Here is a 20,067-nt window from a genome sequence, read left to right on the forward strand (position 1 = left end):
TTTAGTTCTAGGGATTTATTGAGCCTCTTATGGGCTATTTATGATTGCATGGTCTGTATGCAGCTTGATTAAAACTCCGATCCTTTGCATGGCTGGGGAATGTTGGGAGTTGTGGGGCTTATTTCTGTCTAAACATGCATAGGATTGCATACACAGAAAGTTTAGTTGAATAATTGCACCAATTTGATAAATTGATTAAATTTCTATACATGTTGCAAGGAAGACAAACAGTAGTTCCTTGGTTTTGCTAGCAGCAGGCATCAACCTATAAGTGAGGATGTGTGATAGAAGAGGAGAAGTATATCTTATAAGATAGTTTCTGCTCCTGGAATTTTTTTGAAAGTACTTATATTAAATAAAACAGTCAGATTCCTTTAAAAATCTGCCTAATTAAGTTTGCAGGGGAATCTTTAATTGATCAAAGGGCTTTTGATGCATTTGCTATAATAATTCATATCACAATCCTGGGCAAGTTTAGCAATTTCCACTTGTGTTCAGCATGGCTTACTACCCAGTTAGTATGCATTTAGGACTGCAGTGCCATTGTTGAAATCCCAGTCAAAAATTGTGAAATCTTAGCTAAAGCAAATTTTGCTGGAAGCACTGGCAGCCAAATTGTTAAAAGCAATATTTGATATTCCAAAGTTTATTGGCATTTAGAAAAGAGAAGAACCAATATGATTTTTACTACACTGGCATTGTCCATAACAATGCCTTTTTAAAAAGTGTTCTCAGTAAGTAGTCATGTTTAGATTTTTTTTTCCCTTTTCCCTTTAGCCGGACACCTGGCAACTGCCAGAACTCTGCAAGTGACGTGGATCTTTTAGGGCCAAACCAGAATGGATCTGAGGGCTTAGCCCAGCTAGCTAGTACGAATGGTGCCAAGCCTGTGGAGGATTTCTCCAACATGGAGTCCCAGAGTGTTCCACTGGATCCCATGGAACATGTTGGCATGGAGCCCCTTCAGTTTGATTACTCTGGCACTCAGGTACCTGTGGATTCTGCTGCAGCAACTGTGGGCTTATTTGACTACAATTCTCAACAACAGGTAGAGCTTACATTTATTAACATGGGTGGCTTTCCCACCTTTTTGTCCCACTCAGTGTGGGTTTGCATGCACAAACCAACATGCTTTAAATGTTTTATGTTCCTGACCATTTTAATTTTGATGTGCACAGAACAGCTGTGGTTCCTCCATCTTGTTTTCCCCTTGATCTTTCTTATTGTTGTAGACCCTTATACTGTTGGCTTGTCTGAGTATGCAGGATAAGTGCTCTAGAAAGCTAGCAGCATCCTATCTGAACTAGAAGGCATGCTCAGGCTGAGGAGTTTATTTTGTCTTAGGAAAAGAACATCAGTTTTGCTTTGCAAGCCAAAACAAAAGATTTGTGTAGTGAGAGCCACTTCTAAACCTGTGTTTCCTGTATTGCCAGTATTGATTTGTGAGTGCTTTCCACTTCATCGTATGACAGTAAGAAACTTCTGCACCCATTTGATTCACAGCACTCTTGTGGCAGCAGCCACAAGCGCATACTTGAGGAAGGAAATTCCAAGAAATCTCTGCAGTTTAAGTCTTTAGAAACTGTACCTCAAGTTGCCCTTTGGGTTTGAGACCAAAGAAGAAGAGAAAGGAAAAATGTTAGCGCATAGGACTAAACAGAACTTCTAAAACATCTGTGAGGGTGGAAGAACTGCAGGCAGATTGGGACCCTCTGGGGCCCGAAGATAATGCAGTCTTAAAATTAACATCATTGAGGTGAAAATCACATTTGGGATGAAAACCTACGGGCAATTATAGAATCCCTTGAATCTGTTGGAGAAAGTTTTGCATGGCAGCCTTGAAATGAGAATTTCAGCAAAGTGGTAAAACAAAGCCTTTTCTTCCATCCCTTAGTTGTTCCAAAGACCGAATGCACTTGCTGTTCAGCAGCTAACAGCCGCACAGCAGCAGCAGTATGCATTGGCAGCCGCTCATCAGCCGCACATAGGTAAGACTTTCTGTCCTGTATTCTCAATAGCAGCACCTCAGTCTTCTGTTTTAGCTCATGTACTTCTTCAGGTTTCTATGCAAATAACATACACTTGTTTTTGAAAGGACAGAGCAAAGGATACTATGAGGAGTGGAAAGCAAATCTGAGATTATAATGTGCATAACTGTGATGGTGCCCTATCTTTCTATTGACCTGGTTTGCACAGAATGATGACTCCTGAGTTGTTTGACCCAGGAATTGTTGTGGCCGAGTTGCGGCATGGATGCTTCCTCCTCCGTGCTTGTTGCTTCTGCTTTCAATCAACAACCCTTGTTTGTCATTGTGACATCTGAACCTGGGACAGCTCAGGAACTGCCATTTCATGTGAATTGGGTCACTCTTGGTTTACTCATGCCTAGCAATGATGAGGCTCTTGCCCTCACTGAGAACATGGTTCTATAATGAGACCTTTCTTGTATGTACTCATTTGCTCTGAGCCAGGCATGAGATGGGCTATTTCCAATATTTAACCAGGTCACAGCTTAAGAAAAACAGGCTGATGCCATGGAACCCTCCTTGAATAGACTCACTTGATGGTTGATCACCAGTGCCCAGTTTTGTTGGTACTCACAACAGAACGGGTTTAAATAAATTCTTTATTTTATTTTTATTTTTCATAGACGAAGGGAATAAAGAAATAAATGAAAAAGTTACCAAGGGTCCTTGTACAAAAATTACATATAATGCTAGATACCAGAAATATCATAAAGATTGATAATAGATCTACCAAAAATTGATCTACCAAATTTGTAATGACAATTTTGACATAATATTTATGTAAAATAACACTTAGTTAAATTAATAACTAATTAAAACCAATAGTTATTATATAAAATTGCTTTGGCATAGATATCAAGTAAATAATAGCTTACCTTGTAATATCCACAAACCTGGTAACAGTTAATAATTTATTTTTCCCTCTTTTTCTTCCCAGATAAAACAATATCATAATAAAAAGAAATTAAATTCAGGGAGCAATTATACTAATTTGATCATTGTGTACATAATACTTAAACACTATAGGTTCTGTTTTTTCTCTGACTTGCTGAATAAAGTAGGTATAATAGACCGTCCATTTATTGTGAAATTCTTTAGCTGGTTTTCTATTTATATAGCTAATTAGTAAATGTATCAGGCAAGTCATCCTTACATAAGTACTACTTTTTTCTCTCTCAGTGGTTAAGTAAAATATGTATCATAAGCTTTCCAATTTATCATTAAATTCTTTGGCTGGTCTTCTATGTATATAGCTGGTTAATTTTGCCATTGCCTCATATGCAGCTAGCTTATATTTGGGCACTAGCTGGGCAGTCTTCTGCTTTCCATTTTGTTGCAATTGTAACTCTAACTGCTGTTATTGCATATTTAAGTAATTTTTCCATATTTCTTGGAAGAATTTCTAGCAGCAGCCTATTCTTAGTTCATAGGAAAGTTAATTTTCAAAATTTGCTTTATTTTAGCATACATTTCTTTCCAATTTTTTTGACATTACACATCCACTACATACGTTAAAAAGTCCCGTCCATTTCCTTGTCTTCCCAGCACTTTCCATTGTAATTCTGGTCCATTTTTCCCAACGTCTTTTGAGGTAATATAGCAACGAAAAAAACATTGTACCAAATTTTTGATAGTGCTTGACTAGCTGTAAATTTCGTTTCCTTGGTCCATAAGGATTCCCATTGGTAGAAGAATATTTCTGTTCCAGGGTTCTGCATCTGTCTTAACATACATCTTTTAACATGTTCAGTTTCAGTGTCATATTGCAATAATTGCTTGCAAATCTGTCCTAATAAATTATGTATTTGCTGTAAAATCAACACTTCAAACTCTCTCAGAACTCTTATAATTCCTCTTCCCACTTGCATTTCCCTTCTCAGTCCAGAAACCAATTGAAAGTAGAAGAACCATTCTATCGTCTTTCCTTCATCTTTTAGTTTTTGCTAAACCTTAATTCCTTTTTGTTGGTCAATCATATCTCCATATGTTACTGCTTTTTCTTAAATGCTTGTCAGAGTATGGTTCTATCGGGGACATCAAAGGAGGGCTCAGAATACCAAATTCTTATTAAACTGTCTCTGATTACATGGCTTTTATTTTGTGTTGAATATTTTTGATTGATTCCTTGATTCACAAATAATTATGCAACTGCATAATAATATAATTTAATATTAGGTACTGCTAGACCTTCTCTTTCTTTTTCATCTTGTAATACTTTAATCCTTGTTTTTTTCCTATTTCAAATAAAGGTGTTCAGTTGTCTTTGCCATTTTTGTAAGGTTTTTCCTTGTATGAAAATCATAATCTGAAATAGAAAATTCAAATTAGGTGGGACATTGATTTTTATAATGGAAATTCTTTCTAGCCATCTCATTTTTAGTTTGGATGATATCAGTAGGACTTTTTGAATCCTCATCCACATTATTTTATAATTGTCTTAAAATAATGTATTATTTTATCCAATCACATTTATTCTCAGATACTTAACTGGGTTTGAGGTTATTTCACATCCTGAAATTTTAAAAATATTTTTTGCTTCTTGTTTCGTTAACAATGTTTAAATTATTTTTGTTTCTTCTTGCTAATTTTATAGCCAGAAAAGATCCAGTTTTCAATTTGATTTATTATATATTGCATTGATAAATGTGGATTTAGGATCATCAACACTAGATCATTGGTGTAGCATTTTGCTTTATATTCTTCTCCATCTACGCTCAAGTCTTTCGTTTTTTGATCTTGTCTTATTTTTGTAGCCATAAATTCCAATATGAGGATAAATAAAAGTGGTGATAGTGGACATCCTTGGCATGTTCCGTTTTCCATTTGAAAACCATCAATCAATGCTCCTTTTATTATAATCTTTGCATGTTGTTTTGTATTAATTGCCTGTATCCAGTTCATGAATCTTGCATCACAATTTAAATAATTAAGGGTTTTTAATAGAAAGGACCAAGACACATTGTCAAACGCTTTTTCAGCATCTAAAATAAGAAATGCAGCTTTCTTTTTCTTCTTAACAAACATTATCTTTCATAAATCTCTTTGGTACAAAGCCAGTCTGATTTGTATGAATCTGCTTTGCAATGCATTTCCTTAATCTTTCTGATATTATTGATGTAAAAAGTTTAATCCACATTTATAATGAAATAGGTTTGCAGGACTGTGACAAAGTAGCATCATTGTCGTCTTTATATATCAGTGCTATATGAACTTCTTGCCATTATGAAGGCAACAATTTCTCTTTATTAATTTCATCCATTACTTTCTGAAGTGCTGTTACTAATTTTTCTTCTAAGCATTTGTAAATACATTGTTGTAAGACCATCTGGCTCAGGTGCTTTATCTTTTCGAAAAATTCTTTATAGCTTGAGATATTTCTGCGATGTTAATGGTGCCTTTCATTACATCTCTTATGTTCAGATGTGAATTTTTCAGTATGTGCTTCTTCTATGTATTGCTCAATTCCATCTTCTAAGCCTGGGTTATACAGACTTGAGAAAAACTGGTTTAAATAAAGTCTGTTTCTTTATCCTTATTTTCTCATTTTGGTATCAAGGCATTACAATTAGAAAAATCATACCTACTTCATTAGGTTTGAATCAATAATGACAAAGAGCTGATAGGTAAATAAATATTTACTGCTTTTAATCCAGGCATTGAATGCAAATATAGTTACTTCTGCTGCCAAGGTTTGCATTTGCTTTTATCTTATGAACAATATTATTTCCCATCATCTGAATCTCAGCATTGTGAGGTTTTATGCTAGAATTTAAAAGTATATTATAGCTATGTTTCTCAGGACCTACATACCATATTTTGCTTGCTTGGAATGCATATGTGACGAGCATATGGACAGCTATGCCCGCCCCTGGTCAAGTATTTGGCCGCTTAATAGTCCTTCTATTCATAATTTAGAATCTCAGTAGTGGGTATGTGCATGCCTGAAAGAACAGTGCTGTCCAGAGCATTGCCTTTTACTTTCCCTGCAGCAGTTCTGTGCTGAAGGGACAAGCTTCTTGTAAATTGCAGAGAAGGCTCAGGTCAACAGAGGAAAATATATGCATCAAAAACGTCTTAATAGGACTAAATATAATGGTCCTGCCCATTAATTACTCTTTAAGAATTTTTAGAATCATTTTTTTTCATATTTGTTTTCATGGTACCCTAGATTTGACACATAACCATTTTGCCGTATTGAAAAATCTAGTGAACTCTTGAATTCTGAGAACCTGATGTGGAAAAAATAAATTTCTAATCATCTTTAACCAGAAATCTTAGCCAGTCCTATAAGTTTTAGCTACATCTGCCTAAATTTGTGAAGGAGGAAAAACATTTGTAAGAAAAAGATGTGCTTTGGTTTATACTTTGGTGAGCACAATCTCAAAAGTGGCATCCACCCGTCTCTATCACCAAGGAAATTACACTTCACATATAACACTGTCCTTCAGCCATTCTTAAAAATGAATATCAAAATTTGCCAGCTCAATTTATGATGGCCACTGTTTTAGCTAAACTGAATATTTTAATTCAGATTGATGAGTAGGCCAAGCAGTGCAGCTGTATTAATTTGTTTTCAGAGGGTGGCTTGCCAGCTTTGATAACTCCAGTCTCACTGTATGCTCACTTACTGTGTTCCATCATAGATAGTCTCTCTCTCTCTCTCTCTCTCTCTCTCTCTCTCTCTCTCTCACACACACACACACACACACACACACACACACACGTGTTTGGTAGGGCTGCCATTCTAGTCAAGTTTGTTTTTACTGACAGGTATGTTTTCAGCAGGTTTAGCTCCTGCTGCCTTTGTGCCCAACCCATATATCATCAGTGCTGCTCCGCCAGGAACGGATCCCTATGCAGCAGGACTTGCGGCAGCTGCAACATTAGGTGAGATGCTACCGAGGTGTGTTCTGAAAATGCTTTAACCTGTGGCAGAGATACTGTAGCACCTTAACGAGGTTGGAACCAGACGGGCCTTGAGAGGAGTTACCTGCCTGTGCCCCTCACATCACAGAGTTGGGTGAGGAAAGCAAAATTGAGTGCAGAGGTGTGTTTGCTTGTGCAACACCTTATACAGACATACGAAAACGGCACTATTGGCTGTTTTCCTTCAGCCGGTGGCACTTTGGATACTGTCCAATCTGTTAAGCACTGTGTCAGGACTGACTCTGTGAACTGAGCCTCAAATAGGACAGTATTTGAGGCCCTCTTGTCCATTAAAGTCTTTTTCATGACTGAAGCAGCTGAAACCCCAGCGGCCTGGCAAAGTCAGAGGCAGACGTGCGGGGCTTTGGCAGCTGGGGTTCACTCCTGCTCCACCAGCTCTCCACCTTCCCCACGTCCCCCTTGGCTGTATAGTGTGTATAGTGTTGCACTGCTGTGGGAACTAAGTATCCTCTTTCAAAAGGAAACAGATGAAGGCCAGGGCATAGGCTGCATTATTTAAACCTCTGTGCTTATGTTGTTTAGGTATAGGTTAGATCTAGTAAGATAATGAACATTCCTTTGCTAGGTTGGTCAGGGAAATGAGAGGCTAACAGTGAGGTAATAACCTACAAATTAAGCTTTATTAAGGGGTTGTAAGAAAGGTGTTAACTGAACTGCAGTTAAGAAATTGGGGTCACAGTGTTATTTTATTTATTATAGCAATACCCCATTCTTCAGACAAGGTTATCTCTTAAACTCCGCACTAGTACAGTATAAGTATGTATTTGGTTTTGGTGGTGGTGCTATTGCATGTGGTGACTTCCTTCCTTCCACATGCATCTACACTTCCCTCTCAGTGGGGAACTGACTTTCCTAATGATGGCTGAAACTTGTCTTGATTCCATTGTTAATTGTGTGTAAGGATGGCTATGATTGAAAACTGTTTTAAAATCCCATTTAAGAAGAAATGTTGGTTGGCGTTATCCACAGTTAACATATAGATTGATAGGGCTTAACTATGGTTCAGGTATTCAGAGGACATTTGTCCAGACTGGAAATGAAAGAAGCTAACCTGTGATAACAGATGAGCACACATCCCCTAATCTTGCCAGCATTCTTGTGCAGCAAAGATAAGGGAGGTAATTTTGATTACTTGGCTGTGTGTGTGTAAAGGAATGAACACTGACTGAAAGCTGGCTGTGGTGTTCCTCTAGACAGCACATTTCCCCAAAAGACTGTGCCCATATGGCTGTGAGCCTCCGGGCACAGCACTGCCCCTATGAAGCAAGTGCCAGTGGGTAAAAACGGGGAAGATCAGGACACCTTTGCCTCTCACCCTGAAATTTTAATCTGAAATACCTTCACTTTGATTTTATAGCCTTCATATTTTAAGCATGTATACTCTATTCCTTTCCTGCTGGGAGCTCATAGCTGCTAAAAATTCAAAACATCTTGCAATTTAGAACAAACCCTCTAAAGATTACAAGATGGACAACTTGAATTAGCCAGGCAGAGCTTCGCTTCCCCAACACATTCCTGGTTTCTAATCACAGTTAACTAATGAGTCAGAGAATGGATAGATAAATTTCATCATTGTTGCTTCATTGATATAAAGCTCAGTATGGCCTCATGAAGATGCCTTTTATAATTAAGATAAGAACTGTGGCGGTCCAAATGTTAAAAACATTGCCAGATATTGTCTTGTCTCCATTCTCCTGTGTTCTAGCGAGGCAGCAGGGCATGTTTTCATGTTACAGTTTTGGGTAGACCCAGAACATATCTAGTGTTGGGAGCCAAGGTTCCTTCTTTGAGGATTCAAAAGCCACAGACCATTTTCCTTGCAAAGTGTTCTTTATTGACCCAAAAGCACAAATCACCCAGAATGAATCTCTGCGCCTTTTTAGAGCAGTTTGTTGAATCCAACCCAGTATTACCTCCTCTCCTTAGGAACAAGACTGGGGCCTATCCCTTCAGGAGGGGCCCTCTTCTCTGTGCACCGAGCCCATAATTGGGCCACCCTCCTCTGCTCATGCATCGTGGAGTGAATAGCTGAGGCTGCCTGGCTTTCATTTGAGAAACTCTCATGTTCACGGTTCCCTCCTGCCTACTGTATATCTCAAATATTCCCATGGGCTGCCTGCCCACCTGAGTGCCTCCTTTTTTTCCATATCTGTGTCTTGCGACAGCCTATCCTCTCTCCACATTCCGATTCGGATTCTTCTGAAGTCCATTCAGCAGTCCTTGAGAACAAATGCCCAAGTCCACCACCGCTCTCACTCCCAACACCTAGATATCTATTCATGTCTAGCAGTGATGATGCTCTTGCCCTCACTGAAGTTCTCTGATGAGAACTTTTTGTAAGTACTCATTTGCTCTGAGCTGGACATGAGTTGGGATACTTGAAGCATTAATGGCACAGTCCACTGGGGATGCCTGCAGGCCTCTGAACTTGGAGTGTTATGGGCATCCTGTAGAGGCACGAGAAGTGCAGAGCTGATCTTTGCCTCCCCGTTCCTCCCCCTCAGCAAGTTAGCTAGACAGCTGCTTTTGGCTGTCCATCTGCAGTGCTTCAGACAGGAAGGGAAGAAGGCTGGAATACCACCAGGGTGTGTTGTATCCTAGTGGCTCTGGTCTCCTCCCCAGCCCTGGAATCCCTTCTTTACTCTGTTCTCCAAGGGTGCTGTGTAAAACCTGGAAGAGGCAGCCAGTGTGTTTTTTTCTACACCAGCTGTGGGGGGAGGTGGAGCACTTTGTGTGCAGATCATCAGTTTCCAGATTGAATTCACAGCTCTGAGAATCCTGATGCTCTGTAGATGCTGTCCAGGAGGCCACAGGATCACTCAGCAAAGCTATTTTTAAAAGAAATGCATACATTTGCCTTAAAGCACTTCTTAAACAAATGGCAGCTGCTGGTTGACTAGTAGTACCTATTTTTTTTACTTCTTCTTTAGCTGGTTATACACAGAAACCAATGGAATAGGGCAGATGGAGCTGTGGGAAAATGGTAGCTGCATTCAGCATCGTAAGAGGAGGGACTTAGTGTTCTCCTTATGGCCTGTAAGATGTTGTGTAATGGCTGTCATGATCTGACGCCCAGTTGTAGGACTTGAGGCAGGTGATGGGGTGCTGATACGTTGGTTGGTCATCCTTGGACAATGAGAAGCTTACTCTGTCATCACAGGACTTATATGGAAGATGTGGTACAGATGGCCTGAGCGGTAGCTTTAGATGTTAGGAGCCTACATCCAAAATCATTCTCAACCATAAAGTCCCACGTATTGTGGTCCAACAGCTAAGCTGTTTCTGTTGACCAAAAGAGACTTAGGTACCAATCTCCATTCAGCCACAAAGCTAGTGGGGAGATCGTATGTCAGTCTTGCTACTTTTCAGCCTAACCTGACTGTGTGGCTTGATTGATTAATGAAAAGAGAAAGAAGCCTTAATAATGCCTTCTACTCTTCGGAGCAGAAATGAAATAGAAATATAATAAATGTGCATAGTAAATCTTATTTTCATCTTCTGCTTGCTGAAAATAAATAAAGCAGAAACAAACTTAATTTCTGTGATCCTTTTCCTATTTTTCTGTCATTGCAGCCAAGAGCAGCCTAATTATAGTTCCTCTTTTGAAACAGGAAACCTAAACTGGCTACTTCAATAAATTTAAAGTATATTTTCACTGTGATGCACAAATATTAACTGAATGCTCTACACAGAGCATTCAGTATTTTAACAAATACCGATACTTAACAATATCATAACAAATATTTTAACAAATATTTTTAACAATATTTTAGAGCATTTAAACAGATATTCTGTTAGAGACCATTCATGCCCTGCTCAAACATCCAGGTAATCTTTCAGAATAGCAGTGACACTTCATTTGTCTGGGCACAGACTGGATGGTGTGTGGGGGACACACACAAGTTAATGAAAATCAAGTTGATTTTAAAATATGATTTAAATTGCTGTGAATGAACAGGTTTGTATTTTGCTCATTCATTCATTTAAATCATTATTCCAGTTTGTACCTCAGATACTTCTTGCTCAGAAGAATGCCTGATCTAACCATTAAAAATGTGTTGATTTATAGTCCAGGCAGAATGCTTAGCCTTTGTATGAGAATAGTATTTGTGTGACATTTAATAATGTCAAATATTAGTGTTGTACCTAGAAGTTAACTCACACGTGAAACACCCCTTTATTTCAGAACATAGATTTTTATTTATCAAATTATGACAAGCAATAACCTGTCTGTCTGTCATCTCAGAAGAGCACTGTGCTGCCCCAGTTGGTTAGAGGGCACAACTATATGATTAACTAAGTGGACTCAGTGGTTTAATAAGGTGATGTGTAGGACAGCATTTCCTGAAATCATATGCAGGAGCCCAGAATCTTTCCACTCCCCAATCTCCCTTGCAACTTGACAGGGGAATGTATATCAGGCATGGAGCTGGTGTGAATAAGATGCCTCCTGTTGCTTACAATTAGAGGAAAATAGGTCAACCGCACCTACCCACCCACCCCCTGAACAGGAAGGAAGGGAGAAGAATACTGCTTCTTCTACCCTGCCAGCAAGGATTAAAATACGTCAGAGGCTCTGACATCAGTGCACTCTAAACCTAAAGGTAGGATTGCTTTCCCAGCAGAAATATATTTCCCTCTACTGCCAATCATTTGGGGGCCATTAAGAAAACGTGCAGCTAATAATCATCATAAGCATGATAGCAGCAGCAGCAGCGATCCACCATTTTTCCCAATACCTGCAAGTGCAGTATTTTTGTAACAACGTGGATGCTGAAATGTCACCAGACAGCAGTTTTATTTGTGAGTAGATGATAGCATGGGAATGATAGAGGGCTCTGCCATCCTTAATCTTTCAAAAGGCTGCAGTAAAACTGAATTAGAAACCAAGCCGGGCTAAGCATTACTAGTATGGTCAAAAGCCCTTCACAAAGAAAGTGCTTGAGGAAACAAAAACAGCCACATTAATGACATGACAGCGTGAGATGCTTCTGACTTAAAAATGGAAAAGTGGTCACTTGCCACTTGGACACGCTGTGGGAAAAAGGCATATGTAGACATAATGTCCTGGATTAAAACTATACCCATAGCTAGGAAGATTTGTTGACCAATGGATTTTTTTAAAAAAAAATACGATGTCCATGAGGGTGGGCTAGTCAATGTCAGCAGCCACAGAAAAGAGCACTGGGTGCCCAGCCCAAAAATGTATTTTTAGCGTTAAGGTACAACCTATTTAGGATGCTCATAAGCTACCAGACTCGGGGAAGGGGATCTGTAGGCACGTCCCCAGTTCTTTGCTCAGAATTCTTATCTTCGACCTTTGAACTGAGGATCCAAAGACTCCAGTTGCCCCTGGATAATACTGTCTTGCGGTCAGAGGATTGTTCTGTGAGAAGTGTTTTGTATGGAAACTAGCTATAAATGATATTGTTAAATAAATATTATTAACTTGTACCTTTTATTCACATTTTTTTCATGCAAGATGGGTAAGGTCAGCAAGCTAGGCAGCCACTGAAGATACTCTGTCTCATAAGATGGTCCTGTCTGATATTTGGTAGGAAATGTGTTCCCATCTAAATCTTCATTTCTAAATTTAGTTACTCAGGAGTAAGCTTATCCTTCAAGAGCTGGAAAAGCTCAGGTAGGACTGAAGTAAAGCAGTTAAATTGAGAATTTAAATTGGTCAATGGCTTTAGCTGCTTTTGCCAAAAGCCCCAAATGCCTTTGAAATGTGAGGTGTACTGCTTCTATTTATCCCTCCCATGATACAATCAAGTACTAATTAGCAATGTGCAAAAAGCACAGTCTCTTCATTTGGGCAAATCCACCCTTTGCTGTCCTCACTCTGTTAATGTGGGATGAATCGAAGGCCTGGGCGCTTGCTGTGCAGCCGGCAGAAGATAAGATCAGTGTTGGTGTTTTAGGGCCTGCGGTTGTCCCTCATCAGTACTATGGCGTGGCTCCTTGGGGAGTGTACCCTGCCAGCCTCTTCCAGCAGCAAGCTGCCGCCGCCGCCGCCGCCACAAACTCCTCAAATCAGCAGACCACCCAGCAGACCCAGCAAGGACAGCAGCAGGTGAGCCGCCCCGTGCAGGTGCAAGCTGGCCTCCGTTCAGCACGCGTGTCAAGGTGCTAAGGGTGCCTCTTTCCTGAAGAAGAAGCAGAGAGCCCGAATTGCTGCATGGTTTTTGAAACGAGGCAATGGTTGAAGGATTTGGTGGTTTGATGCAGCAGGTCGCCACTGCTCTATTTTTACACCCTTGTTTGTCTGTCTAACTTGGGATCCTTCAAGGGAGAACTGTTTTCTAGACTGTTTCTCTTTGATATGTTCCGATTTAAACACACAATTGACATGAAAATGGGCTTTTTGTTTTGAGATGAATGGTGGTCTTCACAGGGGACAAATCCTTTCAGCTTACGCACACTTTTGATTTCCAGACACCCAAGTATCAAATGGCTGTACTGGAAAAAAGGGAGAGTGCTTTCCAAGACACTTCAGCATCATCTGAGGCATGATGTGTCCTTCTGTTGGCCTCCGGTGCTAAGCAAGGGTGTTTTGCATGAGAGGAGCAATGAGCAATGTTAGTGTGTTGCAGCCCTTCCCCTACAACGTGTGGGGCTCATGTTGTGTTCCAGCATAATGTGCAGGCAAGAGTCACTTTTGAATGGGGTGCGCCCAGCTTCTCTAGGCTGCCATTTGCTTTTAAAGAACTTGCTACTGTTGGTTGCCAAAAATTAAATTGTGGTTGCCGTGGGGGACCGTATTTCTGGACTCCTGAGGACAACCAGTTACAAAGAACATTTCTGTTTCCTTTCTGTTTCTTTTCGGTGTCTCAGGTTCTCCGTGGAGGAGCCAGTCAGCGCCCGTTGACACCAAATCAAAACCAACAGGGCCAGCAAACTGACCCATTAGTGGCTGCAGCAGCAGTGAATTCGGCTCTTGCTTTTGGACAAGGGCTGGCAGCAGGGATGCCAGGTAGGAGCTTTTCTTTTCTGCTTAGATTGTGCTGAGTGGCGGCTTGCACAATACACAGGAAAGTGTTGTGTAAATTCTCTAGTGTGACTGATTGATCCTGCTTTCGTAGGCTATCCAGTGCTGGCTCCTGCAGCTTACTATGACCAAACAGGTGCTCTTGTGGTGAATACAGGGGCTAGGAATGGCCTGGGAGCCCCAGTACGACTGGTAGCCCCTGCTCCTGTCATCATCAGTTCCTCAGCAGCACAAGCAGGCAAGTCTTGTTCTGTTTGCACATAACACTAACCTGTAGTGGGGGTTGTTGAATTCTGGGTGTCTTTGTTGTGCAAACCCAGCTGCACTAACAAACTCTGGTTGGTAGACCCCAAAAACTAGAAAGGATATCTATGGCTTGTTGAAGTTTTGAATTCTGGGTTGTTAACAGAAAACACTTCTGCCACTGCCTCTTTCCCCCAAAGCACAGCCAAAGTAGAAAAATGCATTTTCAGCTACACTCGCCTTGTCTAGTGTAAATCAGGACTGTGATTTCTAAAGATGATAAAGAAATGCTCCACAGGACAGTAACTTAACGAGCTGAGAAAAAGAATCAGGGAGCAAAGAAAGAAACAGGGAGGGGAGGAAACAATGAGATCCTTTCATTTTAAATGGTGCCCTGGATCAAAAATATCATTATTATATTATTACCATAGTACTGTAGAACCACTCTGATGAGCACAATCAGATACTATGTAAATGGAATGGACAATTGCCTAGAAAGTCCATTACAATAAAATTTAATTGCAGAATAAGAGATGTCTCTAAATAAAATAGAAGTTTTGTAGAAGGCTTGGAAAAATAGGTTTAAATCCTTTCTGAAAATTCAGCATTTATTTAAACCCATTATGCTACTCCAAATTAGATATGGCCCCCAACATGCCTAATTAGTCTAATCAGAGATAAATCTCTCTTGGGTTCACTAGGATATTCCCAGGTAAGCAGGCATTGATGCCTAAAAGCATTACAGTGGTTGAAAAACTGAAGTTGAGGAGGCAGTAATAGGCGTAAATGCTTCCTGTAAGGGAGAGAAGGAGCACAAACTGGCAGACATTTTTTCCTTGACAGTAAATCAAGCCAAGAATTTGAGGAGCAAAGTGCTAATGATAGAAAAGCTAATAATACCGTAGCTTTAAATGCATCTTTGGAATCAGGAAACCAGCCAGAGAAGGAGAAATTCCATTAGAAGGGCCGGGAGAATGTATAGCAGACAAGCTAAATGAATTCTTAACGAACGTGAGTGTGAAATGGTTGACCTTTTTGACCGAGGCTGTAATCTTATGCCTGTTTACCCTGGGAGCAAGCTTCCACGGAGCTCAGTGGGGCTTGCTTCTAATTAGACACATTCAGGAACACAGCTTACTTGCAGCATCTTTTACCTACTTTCCAGAAGGTTGGAAGGTAGTAATGCTCAGGGTTTTTTTTTTTTTCGTTTGGATATGGACAAATATACAAACAATAAAGAGTCAAGTGTTTCAAAATTGCAGGTCTTCCCTCCATTTTCCCATTTCTCTTGTGTTCAAAGTGGAAGTGCACTTCACTGTTCACCTGCAAGGATGCTGAAGGGAGAGCAGGGCTTGCTCTTCGAGGAGTCCCAAGCAGAACCATTGCTAAATGGGCTGCTGGTTTGGGCGTGCCCCCCTGCCTGGAATGGGGCAGGCCCAGAGGTGATGAAAAGCGGGGGGAGGGGGGCCGCCCTTGCTGTAAGCTTGAAGCACTTGCAGAGGCACACGGCGGGATCGCCTTCCTCTGTGCAGGCTATGCAAGAGGGCAGGCAGAGAGCCTCAGGGGAAGTCTGCTTTGGGCTCACTGGAGCCACTGATTCCTTTTGGCGAGGTGGGTCACAATCCAGTAGCGCAGTTTTCCCACATTCGTGCACTAAAGGTCCAAGTAGCACGCAAAAATCATTGCTGGCCTTTTTTGCTGAATACGTATTTGTTTATTTAAAACATTTGTATGCCATCCTTCACTATCGCATCTCAGGACGGTTTACGTGATTAAAAGCAGAACAATAGAACAGTTGATAAAACAAAGCAATACAATAAAATCATCAAAACCAGAACAATAAATTCAATCAAAACAAAACAGAAGTGACTGTAAAACTGACAGTGGTCAGATCAAGCCAATGCATAGGGTATGTGTAATGAACTGCATAGAGGAAGGGCAGGGAACCTCTTTAAACCTTAGAGTCCAGTCAAGTTTTGGAAAAACTTTAATGGCTCACATTGCAGTAGTGAATTGGGCAGAATGTAAAAAGGCAGGACAAAGGACACTGTGGGCATCCAGGGCAGGGCTCCATGAGGGTTGGACTGGGACTCTAGGTCTGAGAAGTTTCCAGATTGCATTGTGTAAACATGCTAATTGAATTGCCTTTTCCCTCCCTCCTTTCCTCTCTCTCTCTCTCAGTAGCAGTTGCAGCTGCTGCAGCTTCAGCAAATGGTGCTGCTGGCGGTCTAGCAGGAACGACCAATGGACCATTTCGCCCTCTGGGGACTCAGCAACCCCAGCCCCAGCAGCAGCCCACCAGCAACTTGGCTTCCAGCTCCTTCTATGGCAACAACTCCCTAACTAGCAATTCCCAGAGCAGTTCGCTCTTTTCTCAGGGCTCCGCCCAGCCTGCCAACACTTCCCTTGGCTTTGGGAGCAGCAGTTCCCTTGGTGCTACACTGGGGTCTGCGCTGGGAGGCTTTGGGACAGCAGGTAGGACATGCAGCTGTGCTTAGAGGGAGGGGTGTGTGTCTCTGTGTGTGATGAACTAGGGTCAAGATTTGATCTGGCAGATCATTGCTGAACTTTTCTGCCCTTGATCTATCTAATAGAGCTTCATTGGTTGCACTTCTAAATGATCCAGTAACCCAAGCTCTGTGAATGGTGCACACTAAAATACATAAGATCCATACACTGAAACAAGAACTCAAAGCCAGGATTTCCTACAGACATTTCCTAGTGTGAAATTGGGATGCTTTCAGTTGAGTCATACGTCTTGTTTTACCTGTATACCAGGGGAGTGCTAAGAAGTAGCAGAGATCCAGAAATCTCTGGTTGGCGTATATGATCTGCCCTATTTCATCTAACCAGCCATCCCATGAAGTAGCTTTATACTCAGGCATGATTGGCCCAGGGCCCCCTGCCAAATTTTGTTGCTGAATGGGGATTTGAAGCTATTCCTCCCCTGTCAAAGGCTAACACTTTGACCACTGAATCACACTGGCTCAGTCAGAAAAGTACTGGGTTAAATATTGAGTGGAACGACTGTTCAAACTATGTTCCATTAAGTTGAATTCTTAGAGAGCATATTTTAGATGGCTTGGGGTTCTTTTGTACTGTTCAAATTTATATTAGGCCCAGATGTAGCATCTCTGCTTGTTAATATTCTTTCTCCCGTCTCTGTTGTTTGAATATTTCATCCAATTATATCTGTTATTTCTTTCCGTTTCAGTTGCAAACTCTAATACAGGCAGTGGCTCTCGCCGAGACTCCTTAACAGGAAGCAGTGACCTGTATAAGAGAACCTCTAGCAATTTGACCCCTATCGGACACAGTTTTTACAATGGCCTTGGATTTTCATCTTCTCCGGGGCCTGTTGGCATGCCTCTGCCTAGTCAAGGACCTGGCCATTCTCAGACCCCACCACCATCCTTATCTTCTCATGGATCATCTTCGAGTTTAAACCTTGGTAAGCAGCATTCCTACTGTTCTAGTTGTCTGCCTTTGTACTCTGTAAAGTTATTTTGGGTGAAACAGTAAGTGCTATCCGACATTTGTGGTTGGCTATTTGCATATTCTAAAAGGATAAATGACTTGGAAGTTGGGCATTGCTAGTGTGTATTGCCCGGGCCTCCAAGTCCTCCTTGACAGTAGAGGCAAAGCACAGAGAGGATGAGCCGAACTTGCTGTGGAGTTCCTGGGTCCTGTTCTGCACGGTAGTGTTGACTCTTGAGACCCTCAGCAGGGTAAGGCCCTGCTTTTGCTAAATTAAGGAAGGGCACGGGGATCTGGTAATATGAAAGGCTGAGCATACAGTTTGCTTTCCCAGGGAATAGGGGGAAAAAGCTGATAAATCTGGAAGGAGGACTTCCTTGGTAGGTTGGGAAGCTATATCATCAACCCCTTGAACCGGGGTTTTCCACCCCTACTGGCTGTCAGCTGCATAGTGAGAGCAGGACTCCAGAGGAACGTCTCAGCCGTGAGAGTGGACCTTTTTCAGCCTGGGGAACCTTTTGATCACCTCGTAGAGGCTGAAGAGGGATTGAGCCCGGAGCAGAGGGCTGAGTGAAAATGGCAAACATGGCTTCCATTTATGCCTGAACCAAGCCACTCATTTGGACTCCAGTATTTGTATATCTTTAACCAGAAGATAACTCTGCCTCAGTTCAGAATGGAGGAATTGTTTTTTGCTGTATGTTCACAGCCTTTATTCTTTCTTATCTGTTGCCTGATAAGATATCTTAGTATTTCAAAGACCATTTTAAAAATTATCACAGGAGGGCTCACAAATGGAAGCGGCCGTTACATCTCTGCCGCCCCTGGTGCTGAAGCCAAGTACCGCAGTGCAAGCAGCGCCTCCAGCCTTTTCAGTCCCAGCAGCACGCTCTTCCCTTCCTCACGTTTGCGTTATGGGATGTCTGATGTCATGCCCTCGGGTCGCAGCAGGCTGCTCGAAGACTTTCGCAATAATCGTTACCCAAACCTGCAGCTGAGAGAGATTGCTGGGCACATCATGGAGTTCTCTCAGGATCAACATGGATCCAGGTATGAGGGGAAAACTCTTTTGTATGCATGTTCAGGTTCATTCTTTGAAAAGAGATGCAGTACTCTGTATTCCTTGGCGCACAGAAGCATCAGTATTATCATAAACCTCTCCAGAGCAACTTTCCTGTGAAATAAAAAGAAAGTAAATAAGGTACAACTGTTGTAATCTTGTATTATAACACTTATTATAATTCAGTTCAACAGAACTGAAAAAGAAAGCTCTCAGAGTAATTGTGGACAAGAGACTAACAATGCAATGCAGCTGCCAAAAGGGCAAATGCTATTTTGGGATGCATCAACAGAAGTATTACCTCCAAATCACGAGAAGTAGTAGTTCCTCTATACTCCTCACTAGTCAGACTTCATCTGGAATACTGTGTCCAGTTCTGGGCACCAAGAGTTAAGAAAGATGCAGGAAAATTAAATAGGGTCCAGAGGAGGGCAACAAAAAGTGATCCAGGCTTTGGAAACACAGCCCTATGAGGAGAAACTGAGAGAACAGGGCTTGTTCAGCACTGAGAAGAGAAGGCTGAGGGGGGACATGATACCCCTCTATAATTACCTCAAAGGCCGTCACAGGAAGGTCAAGATCTCTTCTTGCTAATTCCAGAGTTAGGACATGGAATAGCCAATTCAAGTTGCAGCAAGCCAGATTCAGGCTGGACATCAAGGAAACCTTCCTCACTGTCAGAGCAATACGACAGTGGGACCAGCTGCCTGGAGAGGTGGTGGGCTCTCCCACACTGGAGACGTTCAGAAAGGAACTGGACAGCCCTCTGAGTGGGATGGTGTAACGGGTCCTGCAACAGCGGGGGGTTGGACCCAGTGGCCCATGGCCCCTTCCATCTCTACTGTTCTGTGATTCTAAGATACTGTGCTTCTGTTTTCCCCAGCTAGACAGATATTTGTTCAGGAATTTGTAAACATGTTTGGAGAAGAGGTACTCTTCTTTGCATTCAGGGTGCATTTTGGATTAATTTGCAAAGTGGCATTAGATCCCTAGTCAAAGTTTAGGAACCACCTGCAATACATACTCTAGTTCTAGCTGTGGTAGTCTTCTTTTGCTACAAGAATGGCAAGTAATACGAGGTGGCCACATCTCAGGTGCACATGGGGATCTGCAGGGGGGGAAATGGTCCATCAGGTAAGCTGCCTCCAGATCATGAAGCTCATGTTTACTTTCACTAGCCGCACATTTGAAAGTTATGCATTCTGGGCTAGATCGCTAATGCTGTTTTCAGTTTTGCAACAGATATTGAAGAAAACATTTAAGGCAACTAAATTTCTTTAGTAACAGACAGTTCAGTTCAGGGAAAAGGCATAACCCTTTCT

General features: G+C 41.4%; 1 protein-coding gene and 2 non-coding genes across 17 annotated transcripts in view; all 3 read left to right on the top strand.

Annotated features, from left to right (window-relative positions):
• Window positions 1-20,067, top strand: part of PUM1 (pumilio RNA binding family member 1) — a 60,996-nt gene that overhangs the window by 31,201 nt on the left and 9,728 nt on the right. For 6 of the 15 annotated variants that reach the window (XM_044435368.1, XM_044435381.1, XM_044435369.1 and 3 more), the window contains exons 7-15: window positions 778-1,048; window positions 1,895-1,988; window positions 6,798-6,914; window positions 12,899-13,050; window positions 13,812-13,950; window positions 14,060-14,203; window positions 16,390-16,683; window positions 17,423-17,659; window positions 18,468-18,735. In XM_044435368.1, the coding sequence (XP_044291303.1) occupies window positions 778-1,048; window positions 1,895-1,988; window positions 6,798-6,914; window positions 12,899-13,050; window positions 13,812-13,950; window positions 14,060-14,203; window positions 16,390-16,683; window positions 17,423-17,659; window positions 18,468-18,735 (1,716 nt within the window). The remainder of the gene's footprint in view (window positions 1-777; window positions 1,049-1,894; window positions 1,989-6,797; window positions 6,915-12,898; window positions 13,051-13,811; window positions 13,951-14,059; window positions 14,204-16,389; window positions 16,684-17,422; window positions 17,660-18,467; window positions 18,736-20,067) is intronic. The other 9 variants (XM_044435382.1, XM_044435373.1, XM_044435378.1 and 6 more) reach the window with 6 other exon arrangements.
• LOC123026119 lies at window positions 2,385-2,472 on the top strand. The gene has a single exon (XR_006415248.1). It is a non-coding gene; the product is annotated as a small nucleolar RNA SNORD103/SNORD85 (small nucleolar RNA).
• On the top strand, window positions 9,257-9,337 carry LOC123026120. The gene has a single exon (XR_006415249.1). It is a non-coding gene; the product is annotated as a small nucleolar RNA SNORD103/SNORD85 (small nucleolar RNA).

Source organism: Varanus komodoensis, unplaced genomic scaffold, assembly GCF_004798865.1.
Source record: "Varanus komodoensis strain SLA01 unplaced genomic scaffold, ASM479886v1 scaffold29_1, whole genome shotgun sequence".
NCBI classification, from domain to species: domain Eukaryota; kingdom Metazoa; phylum Chordata; class Lepidosauria; order Squamata; family Varanidae; genus Varanus; species Varanus komodoensis.